Here is a 12,081-nt window from a genome sequence, read left to right on the forward strand (position 1 = left end):
GAGTTAGCCTGAATTAATGTCAATTTTCAGAATGAAATTTCCCAAAGCCTCAGTGTGTTTCCCAAAAAAAAAGGACATTTTTATAATCTAAATGCCCTACTAAATATTGAATACTTAAATCTGTTACACATACCACTGATTCCTTTCTTTAGATTTGGAGTTTTATTGCTGTAATTGAAAGGACGGGACAGTGGCTACTCTTGGAAAACAGGTAGATAGAGTGGGGAATGACAGGTTGGACTTGAACCCTGGCTTTCAAGGACAACAGCTTCCTTATATGGGGCCCATGCATAAACATAAGTTCTACTATACCGTTGCTCCACATTTCAACACTTTTAGATGTTTTAATGTATTTTATATGTAGAGAAAACTGTGCAACAGTCTGTATGACATAGTTATTTTATTTGTAGCATTTGGATTTATTTACTTGACGATTTATGGCTCTAACTTACATAAGACAAGAAGACCAAGGGAACATACAACCTTTGGTCCCAGGATTTGTTCTGAATTTCTGCCCCAAAGGTCAGAACTGAGCTAATAAAAAGGCCAAATATTTAAACAAACATTAGCTGTTTACCTGTTATCATTTTATGTCTTTTAACGTATTCATGTGCAACTGCAAATCCTAAAAAAAAGTAAGGCACTGTGTATAATGTAAATGAAAAAATGTAATGATTTGCAAATCTCATACACCTGTATGTTATTCACAAGAGAACAAAAACAACATACCAGATGTTGATACTGAGACATTTACCATTTAACAAAAAATGTCAGCTCTTTTTGAATTTGATGGAAGCAACACTCAAAAAAGTATGGACAGGGCCATGTTTACCCCTGTGTCACATCTCTGCAGGCAGGCCAGTCCGGCACCCAGACTCTTCTACTGTGAAGTAGATTTTAAATTAGCCTTGGCCCAGAGAGGACAGCTGTGTTTCTGGATCCACTTCACATATGGCTTCTTCTTGGCACTATACAGCTTTAACTTGCATGTGTGGATGGGGCGGCAAACTGTGTTGATGCATTGATTTCCAGTGCAGAATCATGTCTGATTTTAATGCAGTTTCACCTGAGGGCCCCAAGATCACAAGCATCCAATACTGACCTTTGGCCTCGTCCCTTGCACAAAGAGATTTCTCCATTTTCTTTGCATCGTTTCACTATGTTATACTGTAAATGGTAACCTAACACGCCAGATGGATGTGTTTCACACATCCATCTGGAAAAGCTTCAATAGGAAACATTTGGGAAAAGGCAGAGGCCTTGAAAAAAACTCAGATTGTGATTGGATGAACGTTCTGTCTGTCACATCTCTAGGGGCCAATCAGAGCAACAAAACACATGATGTAACTGCTATTGAGCTGCGTGTGCGCACAGCAGGATAACGTGAAACATGGAGACCATAGACATGTAAGTACTCGACTTTTGTTGTTTTGAAAAGAAAACAACTCACTGCTGTTCTTTGTTCTTCTTTTAATGAAGAAATGTCACCAAGTTCCAATAAAACTGGTGCTTTAGCAGCATTCACGCAAAGCTCTTCCTCCATAACTGCACCAGCTCTTGCTGCTGCTTGTTTACGTCACAACTCTGACACACCTGAAATTACCCCCCCTCGTCGCTGATTGGTCCTGTCACTTTCTAACCGGGCGCAAACGGTTCAGATGGGAGCTTTGCAAGATGGATTCACCAGGGAATACAAAGAAATGGGCGTATCTATCTGCTTTGCAAGGTTAGCAGATGGGGGAATATTCAAAATCTTTGCAATTTTACACTGAGGAATACTTTTCTGAAATTGTTCCACAATTTTAGACACAGTTTTAGGCAGTGGTGAATATCTGCCCCTCTACTTCTGAGAGACTCTGCCTCTCTAAAATGCTCCTTTTATACCCACTTATGTTTCTGCCAGTTAATCTAATTAATGCAAAATGCTCCTCCAGCTGTTTTTTCATTAGTACCACTTACTTGCCCAGCCTTTTGTGGTCCTGTCCCTACGTTTTTTGAGTTTTGCTACCATCAAATTCAAAATGAGATGTTTTTCATGAAATGGTCAAATGTCTCATTTTGACCATTTTTTTATCAGCATCTGATAAATTGTTTATGTTCTATTGTGAATAAAATATGGGTTAATGAGGTTCAAAATAATGCATTCTGTTTTGATATACAATTGGGAAAGCGTCCCAACTTTTTTGGAATTGGGGCTACACCTTACATTATGTTTCTATGGCTGCTCACTGTTTGTTGAAGACTTGTTGACTGTGCTGCTGCCTGTCCTTGACACTTTTGGAAAGGAAATTTTAAATTTGCTAGGTTTAATTTCTTTTTTAAATTAAAAGTTTCAACAGATAAATATATAATTGGATGAAAAATCAGCTTGCAATGTCAAATATTTTGGATGGATCATAAAGTGCAGGAGCCTATTACTGCCAAAAAGAATATAAAATATCTAATATGGTGATTAAAAAGCAAAACTATGAGCTATAAAGTTGAAATGATGTGATAGAAAATCATACTTATGAGGAAATATGTCAAAAACATGATTAAAGTCCCAACTGTGATATAAAAAGTCCAATTAGCTAATCATACAGAAAATCGTAATAATTCATAATAATTTAAAATCATGTGATAGTAAGTCTTAATGATTACATAAAGTCATGATTACAAGATCATTATTTGACTTATTTCTTCTATTATTTTGTTGTCAGGGTTCATGTTTTTCTTAAACGGCCAAAGTGGACTTCCATAGAAACAGTTTTAGGAGAAAACTGCATTTTTCCAATTAGCTTTGTTTTGTACATCTGCTTTACTGACACAAGTTTTAAGTTTTTCGTTTTAGTTATTTTTTTCACAATTAGCCCTCTATGAATCATTTTGGTGCAGCCCTGGCCTAGACAACAGGACAGCACACTACTTTAAACTCAATAAGACCAAATAGGCCTAGGTAAATAAACAGTTTATTACAGTAAAACTGAGACAGACAGTGACAATGAAAACAAATGATGAGACAAACTTTTCTTTTTTCTCAAATAAAAGAGAAGGACATAACATTTTGTGCGACTTACACAGCAACTACTTACCCAGCTGTGGTGAGACAGTCAGCCCGTCTGAGCTGCACGGGGCGGGGGTAGGAGATGTTGCCCCACCCCGCTGGTCTGCTGGTGAACGCGGAACTGCTGTTTCTGCTGCGCTCCATCTCTGCAGACAGAAGAGGAGTAGGCAGACTCAAAACACCGAAGACATCAACATTTCGGTCTAAGGGGCGTTTTTTTAGACATTAATGTGAGTAACTTTTGCATTTCTGTACTAAATTACTTCTCTGACGAAGCAGTGTCAAACGTTAGCTGATGAAATAGCAGCTAATAACTGACATTTATCCCAACGGTTAGTGCTAGCGTGCTAGCTAGCTAGCGTTAGCTGCTCTGTGAAACACTATCTGACAGCTTGAGTCGATGTGAAAGCATTTCTTAATCACTGTAACAAGGGATCTAAAAAAGAGGACTGTCAAAGAAATGTTAACCTACTTAAAAGTGGACTTTTACCAGCTAAATTATCCTAAGCTTGTCAAGGATGAGGTAAACTTAAGGGCTAAAAACAAAACATTGGGGTCTCTGTGCATGATGGGAGCAACTTTGATACATGCCAGTCTTGATATGTCAAAAACAGCATGAATATATTCAGAAATATCGTGGTGTATTTACCCCATATTATTAAGGCTGAAGAAATTTGCCATGCTTTGATGCTTAGCCAATAACTCGAGTTTTAACTAAATACACTCTGTTATTGTAAAGATCTATTGTATGTTAAAATATTAACGAAATGTTATCAAATCTAGCAACATCCATTTCATAGGAGTGACGAATTAATGCATCCAAAGCTGCAGGCATTCGCCTGCACCAGTGTTAATTTTGTCAAAAACACAATGCATCTGTTGCTATTTTGCCTCTCACCTGTAGAAAGCAGGGACCCCAGGTTTGACAGTGTGCATAGAAAACACTACCATGGTTTGATACCAGATTTAGGCACGAAAATAAATGCCTGGGCTAAAAAAACCCTAAATGTGAGGTCTTTTCATGAACTAAAACTGGACTAAAATGGTTTTCAGTTGTCCTCTACTGAAACTGGACTAAAACTGTAAAGGTAGAAATGACTTTAACGGGACTAAAACTAAAAGACATTTCGTCTAAAGACTAACACTGAGACTGAAATTAAAAACAGCTACCAAAATTAAGACTGGCCTGCACACTGTCTACTGCAAAAAAAGCATTAGCATCATTTCTGTAGACATTGCCAATATTTTGCCCAGATTAGGCAATGAGAATCAAAATGTCAGACACTAACGCAGGTAGACCTGTGGTTCTCAAGGTGGGGGTCAGGAGAGACTGATAGGGATGGAGTAGCCGGATGCCTTCCAAAAAACAAAGATTATTTTAAAATGATTTCAAATGTTATATTTTTATATAAGAATATATGCAAGAAACTAATTAGGCCTAAATGTAAAATGAAGACATGGTCATTTGGTGAGATTTATGCTGAAATCTTATGTTTGAAAATACTTTAAATGCAAGGCTATGACTGTTCTTGAATGTGCTCAGCTGTGTTTAACTATGCTTTAATCACCGTCAGGTACAGTGGGGGTCCCTGGTCTCTGGCACCTTATTATGGGGTTTGTAGCCTAAAAGTACTGAGACAGTTACATAATTATTAAAAACCATTTTACGTATATTTTCCACTTGGGATGCACGATATTATCTGTGTAGGCAGATATGAAAATTTCTGCTGGTACTTATAACCAATATTTTGGTTCTAGAAAGCTGCCTACATCAGCTGTGACTGGCCTTATCCAACTGAAGAATTTGAATTACGTGCTGACATAGGTAATATCATAGGGACATTAAATATATAAATTGCACCCTTAATCCTAAATAATATTGTTGTTGGTGGTTAAACTGATGTTACTGTTGTCGTCAGTCAGACTGAATATTTGTGGAACCCACATCAAGCAGAGCAGGCAGAGATACGTCTATAAGTAGCAGCAGATCAGGAGACTGTCAGACTGATTTTTTTGGTAATAGCTTTGTTTTTGGCTACTCTGGTGACTTTTAAGCAGTTTTAGAATACATGCAGAATCGACGCTCCTTAGGCATAGCCTTTGGCTTGGTGCTGATGCTAGTGGCTACTGCTGTTTTGTATTCCATTAATAGTACATTGTTAGAATGACTATTCATGTTCTCCTCTTTTAAAAAACAGGAAAACACTGGCACTTGTGATGTCATGTTTGGTCAGCACTGTGGTAGTGACACAGCTTCTTCTTTTTTTTCTACTTTGGGTCTTAATGGCGGCTCACATACCATCACACCACCTACTGTTACAGACTGTAGTCCTGTAAAGAAGCAAACAAATGCCTTTATAATGGGGGGATTGCAGCAGTTACTCTATTTGGAATAATGAAATGATTTTAAAAATTTGCAGTATTGGCCCATAATTTTTTATCAGTACCGATCATTATTGTACATCCCTGGTTGAGTTTATTAGTTAGTTTATTCTATGGCCTGTGGGCAGGAAGCTTAAAAAAATAATAGTGTGCAGTTCAAGTGTTTGTGACCTTTGCTCAAGTTAAGCCTGAATCTCATTTTGTCCATCTACAGAACACAGTCTTAACCCTTATATTAATTAACTTGACATTCAGGTTGTGCAGTTATTTGACTTTTTGTGAGTCACTACATGGACAAAGTGAAACTATTCTCTCTAACTTTAGCTTACTAATTTGAGAGAATTGCATAGACTGTAAAAAGAGTTGGACAAACCTGTGTGACATCAGCTGTCTGATTACAATAGGTGGACTCAAACAGCTCTTGAAGCCACTCCGTGGAGGCTTCCATATTGAAATCACAGTCTCCACCGAACTTTGGATCAACCTAATGGCCCGCCCACCAAGCTCGACTTCCTGTCAGCTAGCTAGCTAGCGTTCTGGTTGACAGAAATGTAGCCTCTGCCTGTCGAGCTATCTGTCAATCAAATGAGACGCGCCAATCAGCGCAAAGTGAGGTTTATCCTAAATATAATCCAAACGATCATAGTACAAAAAAATACTGAGACATGTTTGTTTTTTTGAACCAGGCTGTAAACCAGTTTATTTCTAGTGTCAAAACCGGCTGTTTAACAGGTGTCCAGACGGGACTTCTGGTGTTCCTGCAGCCAGCCTCAAGTGGACACTTGCGGTATTGCAATTTTTTGCACTTCTGCATTGGCTTCATTTTTCAGGACTGGAGGTTGCTGCTTGGAGAATTGTCACATGTCCTTAGCATGTCAAAGACCTGCTTTAAAAGGAATACAACAAAGTCCCTCAGTGAAATACTAAAAGTAAAGGGGTGACTTGCAAACAGTCAGTGGTGTTGTAAGTACTCCTGGCAATAATCTTGTCCCACTGTCATATATACTGCTTAGATTAAAAAAAAAAAATCCCAAAGCAACACAGAAACTGCAGTTAAACATCCTAAAACTGCCAAGTTTACAATTGTTTGAGAGGAAAGCTTCAGTAGTTTTAACTAAGGATATAAAAAAATGCCTTTTAGTGCTTTTGTTGAGGTGACACTGCCAACTCCTTTCTGTCAATTTCTAAAATACAACTATCCAGAAGGAAGGATTTTAATGACCAAGAAGTATATTAATATGACAGGTCCCAGGCCAGTTCCAGGTAACAGTAGAGTTCACCACTTAGACATGTAACTGTGACATGTTAGGTTTGTGGATAGTGTAGTTCTTTTCCCCAATATCATGCACCACCCATGTTTTTCTTAAAATGTGTTAGACATAATACAAAGGCGGCTCATGGTGGGTCTGGATTTGGTTCCTGTGATATTGTTTGCTCAACGTAGTAGTCATGTCTAAAATAGTGATTTAGTTAAACAGCCTAAATTAAACCGCTTCTTTCTGATTGTTTCTACTGACTTTATGAGCAAAGCAGAACAGACCTAAGCTCGCTGGCCAAAAAACCTGCCTCCTCCTCCCTGTGTCAGAGCTGCTGTCAAATGATGACAGAAGCTTTGTGCTGGGATGGTTTGACTCTATCATATGAGAGCGGATATCTGCTGCTAAAGGTGTTTGAACCAATGTCTTGCTTGTCTCAAGTCCAAAATGTAAAAAAAGCCTGAATTTGGCTTGAGACTACAGAAAATGTGCTAAGTCTGGTAAGGAAAATGCCTATGAATTTACACTGCCCCTATTGGAGGGAACAGTAATCAATTTTATGGGTGAATACAAGACAAAGTGGTCAAAAAACACAAAACAAAAGACGAAAAATCCCTCTTATTCAATAGCCTGTGAAATAATTATTCTAAACCTTTATTTTTAGATTATATACCTCATTAAATAAAGCTGCTTGTTAAAATAAAGTTGCTGGTAAAAATGTTTATGACTGGTAGATATATGAATCCACCGGCCACAGTGGCAGGTAGGTGCCACATTTAGTTTGTGGCACATTCACGACCTAATAGAATGAGCTTCACAACCCACTTTTGGACCCTGACCCACCAGTTGAGAATCACTTTTTTAAAGGCATTTCTTTTAAATTTGGGGGTCGATGCACCTCAGCCAAAATTTTGGGAATTAGCTATTCTTTAAAAATTGACTCACCGTCAAAGGATGCAAGCTAAGATGTCCTTGTTCCAGAATGTGTTCGACATTGCATCGTTTTTGGCTCCTTTATGTGGACTATAATAGGGCTGAACGATTTGCAAAAATAACCTAATTGTGTTTTTAATATGCAATTATTATTACGTGTATTTTTCAATAAATTCAAGCAACAAATCATTCAACATTATACAATTTACTTGCCGAAGGCTCTGCTCAGAAGAAGCTCATTGGGTTTGTCAAGCAGAAACATTCATGACAATGGATATTAAAAACAGTGATATTATTTTGAAGCATGTAATCCATAGTAGCATGAATAAGAGGGTGCAACAAGCTGTAAGCTATAAAGGAGGCAGCTGGGATGGAGGAGGTTAAGCTTTGCAGCAGCAGCATGATGCATCAACATTAATGCAAGCAGGGATTAGTGAGAAGTACGTCGTGTTTAAATGGACCACTGTGTGGAGAGAGAGAGCTTTGATTGGCTGTGGGTGCTGGGAGGCAATAATTGGGATCAGTTGGCTATCAGCTGATTGTGGCTGGGTGTATGATTTCTGTGAACTAATGCTAAGCTTCATCAATATTAGACAGACTGAACTAGGGCAGAACAATTAATGAATATCTGATTGCAGTTAGTTTTTGTCATATTTCAAATTTTGTTATCAGTTGCTTTATTGAAAAGGGTTGTCATTTTTATGTCCCTTGTTTTGATTAAGAAAAACATACATAAAACACAAAAAAGATTTTTTTTTGTGAGCCATTCTATACATTAAATCTCTGCTGCTGCAAACATTTAAGTATGAAACTGGTATTTTGACACATTGTAAGTTAAAGAAATATTGCAACTTCTGCAATTTTTAAATTACAGCAGGCCATATTGCAATTTAATCTAATTTCTAATTAATTTCCCAGCCCTAGTCTATAACTTATTAGTAGAGTAAATATACAAAATGATGTGAAATTGATTTTTTATGTTTATACCTAGAATTTTAGCAGTTAAGTGAATTATGTCCCCATCCTTTGATGGCAAAAAAATCTCATGGGGCTCTGCTAACAGATCAAAAACACTTCTGTTTATGATCTTTTTGTGATCCACAGTAGCACAATTTAATCCTTAATTATCTCCCTAAACTGATGTCAAATGCAGGAACCACTTCACTGGTAACTACCTGGTGTTTTTTTTTTAAATGTCCCCTGCCAAACCTGGGTAATTCTGTTTAAAGAACTTCAAGTTTAATGCCGAGTTCTACAGTATGTGGTAAGGATGAGAAGTCATAGCTGCAGTCTGTCGCTCTGCCTTTCTTTAAAAATAGCTTTAACTTTCCCTGTTATGTCTTTCTGAATAAAATGTTCTGACAGAGTGTTGAGAACAAAGTGAGCATCAGTGTGTCTCAGCTGTAGAAATCTATTTTCTTTTTAGGGCTCTAAGCAAGCCAACAGGGAATTGAACAGATCACAGGTAGCTCTGACTTTGAAAATGATTAATTTCAACTCTGTTGACAAATTTCAAAGGCTCAGGAAGAAATTAATTACACTAGCCTAAGTGGTCGGTCCTCGACTGACAACTCGGGGTCAATGAGATCAAGACAAATCAGCTAGGTGTTCAGCCCACGTCCCTCTGCTGCCTGTGTATTTAGCATTGTCTGGCATGTCTGTGTACATGTTTGTCATGATTGATACAGGAAAGGACCGAAACTTCCAAAATATTTCACACAAAGCCTCCTACATCACCATCTGGCATGCAATTTAAATTAAAACCATAAATTAATAATTTTCTACAACAGATATGGCTCATTATACACACGTTTTTGATCATAATCATTGATTTAATGTTTAGGCTATATAAAAAAGCTTTTGGCCAAAGTCAGTTACAGAAAGTGAGTTAAGAATAAATTCAAAGAAAAGCTCAGAATCTTTAGAAATTCTGGTTTTAACTCTCTTAAACAGAGATTTTATTGTCTTTTGATTTTAAATATCAGTGCCTCTCGTCTTTTATCATCCAAAAACAGTTTGATTTGCTCTAATTCAGTTTTATGGTTAATGGGATATGTGCATTTACTATAAATACCTCCCAAATGTTTGAATTTATTACAATAAATTAGAATAACTGTTTCATGTCCAGCCAGTTGTTTCTCACTCATTATGTGTAAATTCAACCTGTTTGTTGGAGGTCTGTGTATCACAGCCATGCTCTCATACGACTTTGATGCAGGCAGACTAAGGTCAAGCTATCAGCTACCCTCAGATTAATTGGTGCCACTTTAGTGGCGTGAGGTGGAGCAGTGATTAGCCTGCTGTCGCCTTGCAGCAAGAAGTTCCAGGTTGGAACCTCCGCTGGACGAGGCCTTCCTAACATAAATGTTAAATCTAAACTGGCTGGGAGCTGTTGTCTGTTTCTATGTCAGTCCTGTGATTGTGAGCAGCCTGTTGGTGTAGAGGGGGCTGAGCTGAGAGGCAAAGGTTTCGATTTCAGGTCATTCTACCTCCCAACCTTCACCTGTGGTCATGAACTCTGGGTAATGACAGAAAGAATTAGACCGTGGATACAAGCAACTGAAATTGGTTTTCTCCAGAGGGTTGCTGGGCTCAGCCTTGAGGTGGTCTGGGCATCTGAACTGGATACCATGAAGAAGATCAAGAATGTGCAGGAGGGATTGTATAGCCTTTATGGTGTGTGAATGCCTGGGGTAAACCCAAGAAGGAGTTAAAAAGTGTTGCTGGGGAGAGGGATGTCTGTGTTGACTTGGTTAGCCTGCTGCCCATGTGATATGGCCTGGGTTAAGCGGAAGAAGATGGATGGATGGATGGAATTGATGGATAGATGGGTGATGTACTCTCAGAGTTCAGAACCATACATGTTAGGTAAATTGGTAGCATTAAATTGCACATCTGTTTGAGCCTAAGTGTCTGTTACATGTCAGCCATGTGACAGACTGGGGACCAGCCCAGCTGAGGTCATCTCCAGCCCCTCTGTGACACCAAATTAGATAACTAGTATAGATTGCAGATGGTTTATTTTGGATCCAGGAGAAAATTGTACCAAATTGTTGTCGCCAAAGCCAATTAGGGATTCTGTAGTATTAGTTAATTTATTGCACGTTATATCAGTACACCAATATTGATCAATACTATTGTATATCACAGTCTTGATCATGCAGGCCACAGGTAAAAATGTACGTTAAATCCAAAATAACTGAGTTATTATTGTATGTTTCAGTTATTATTCATACTTAATCCCTAATAAACTTTATGCATTTTTTTTTAATACGTTTCTTTCATATCCCTATATCACATAGTGCTGCACACCTTGGTAATAATGTGATTACAGGGACGAGTATTTGCTTAGTTATTAGAGAAAATGCAGAGATTAAGAATAATTTTGACTGAAGATATGAATAAAAATCTGATGTTTTATTGGAATTTTCTATTTCTTGGTTATTTCTATTAAAATAACTGTGATTAAATCAAATTAAAAGAAGGCTGGAAAAGTATCAAAAATGATGATGACCTCAGTGCTAAATGCTTTCATGCCTGATGTTTTCCTCAGCCCCATTTAATGGACTTAGATTAGCTAATGCCATTTAATCTTTTGTTTTCCTCTGAATCTGTGTCTGAATAGTTAACAGCATATTGAGAGGGGAAAGCTTTAGGCCTTAGTGGGATGAACTCCTCTGTCCCTTCTTTTAAACACACATGGGAGCCACAGAAACACACCACTAGCCACATTCTTAATTGTTAATCATCTCTGCGTGACACTGACAAATTAAGCAACAGTCGGGTCTAAAATGAAGTTCTTAAGCTTCGCTGCAGAGGCTGCAATTAGTTTTATCATCGCTTTCTGTTGTTTAATAATTTAGGTGTGTGAGGATTCCAGGACATTAATGCACTGATTGTGAGGGTACAGTTTTGGCCGCAGTGCAGTAGAAGGATCCCTGGAGTACATTTCTATTGTTCTTAGCTTTGCCTCTCGAGATGATTCTTAATTAGTTTGAGGTTAAATTCTCCAAATCCTTCCTTGAGAATTCAGTGGCTTACGACTGAAGAAGGAAGCAAAGTTTTAGCGCTGTTCTAACTTCTAAAAGACATTCAAATGATAAGTATGTTGTGGTGTTTGTCTTAGGAAATTTCTTTCGTCACATTCTGTACCACAGTTCCTCAGTATAAATGACAGGGCACCTTCCAGTTCTTGTTCAGTGCCTTGTTAAAAATGTATACTTTTACACTCTTCTGTTTGCAGAATGTTCCGCTTGCGGGCATTGTCCGCAGTTTCAGTGGGGCTTGTGCAGCTGACCCGGCGCTACCACAGCGGGGCAGTGCGAGGGTCTGGCCGAAGGAGGATGATGCTGGCAGCACTGGCAGGTGTAACTGGTGTGTCTGCTAGTGCTGGGCTGCTCTGGAAAAGGTACAACTGGGTGCAGCACATTTACATACCTTTATGTCTTTGTTTTTCTACTTTTTAAA

The 12,081-nt window shown here is 38.2% G+C and overlaps 1 protein-coding gene across 4 annotated transcripts in view; it reads left to right on the top strand.

Annotated features, from left to right (window-relative positions):
• The first annotated feature begins 3,133 nt into the window (after nucleotides 1-3,133).
• micu1 (mitochondrial calcium uptake 1) overlaps nucleotides 3,134-12,081 on the top strand; it is a 76,083-nt gene continuing 67,135 nt past the window's right edge. For all 4 annotated transcript variants that reach the window (XM_041789217.1, XM_041789218.1, XM_041789219.1 and 1 more), the window contains exons 1-2: nucleotides 3,134-3,273; nucleotides 11,858-12,022. In XM_041789217.1, coding sequence (XP_041645151.1) covers nucleotides 11,859-12,022 — 164 coding nt within the window. In that variant the 5' untranslated portion in view covers nucleotides 3,134-3,273; nucleotide 11,858. The remainder of the gene's footprint in view (nucleotides 3,274-11,857; nucleotides 12,023-12,081) is intronic.

Source organism: Cheilinus undulatus, linkage group 6, assembly GCF_018320785.1.
Source record: "Cheilinus undulatus linkage group 6, ASM1832078v1, whole genome shotgun sequence".
Classification (NCBI taxonomy): domain Eukaryota; kingdom Metazoa; phylum Chordata; class Actinopteri; order Labriformes; family Labridae; genus Cheilinus; species Cheilinus undulatus.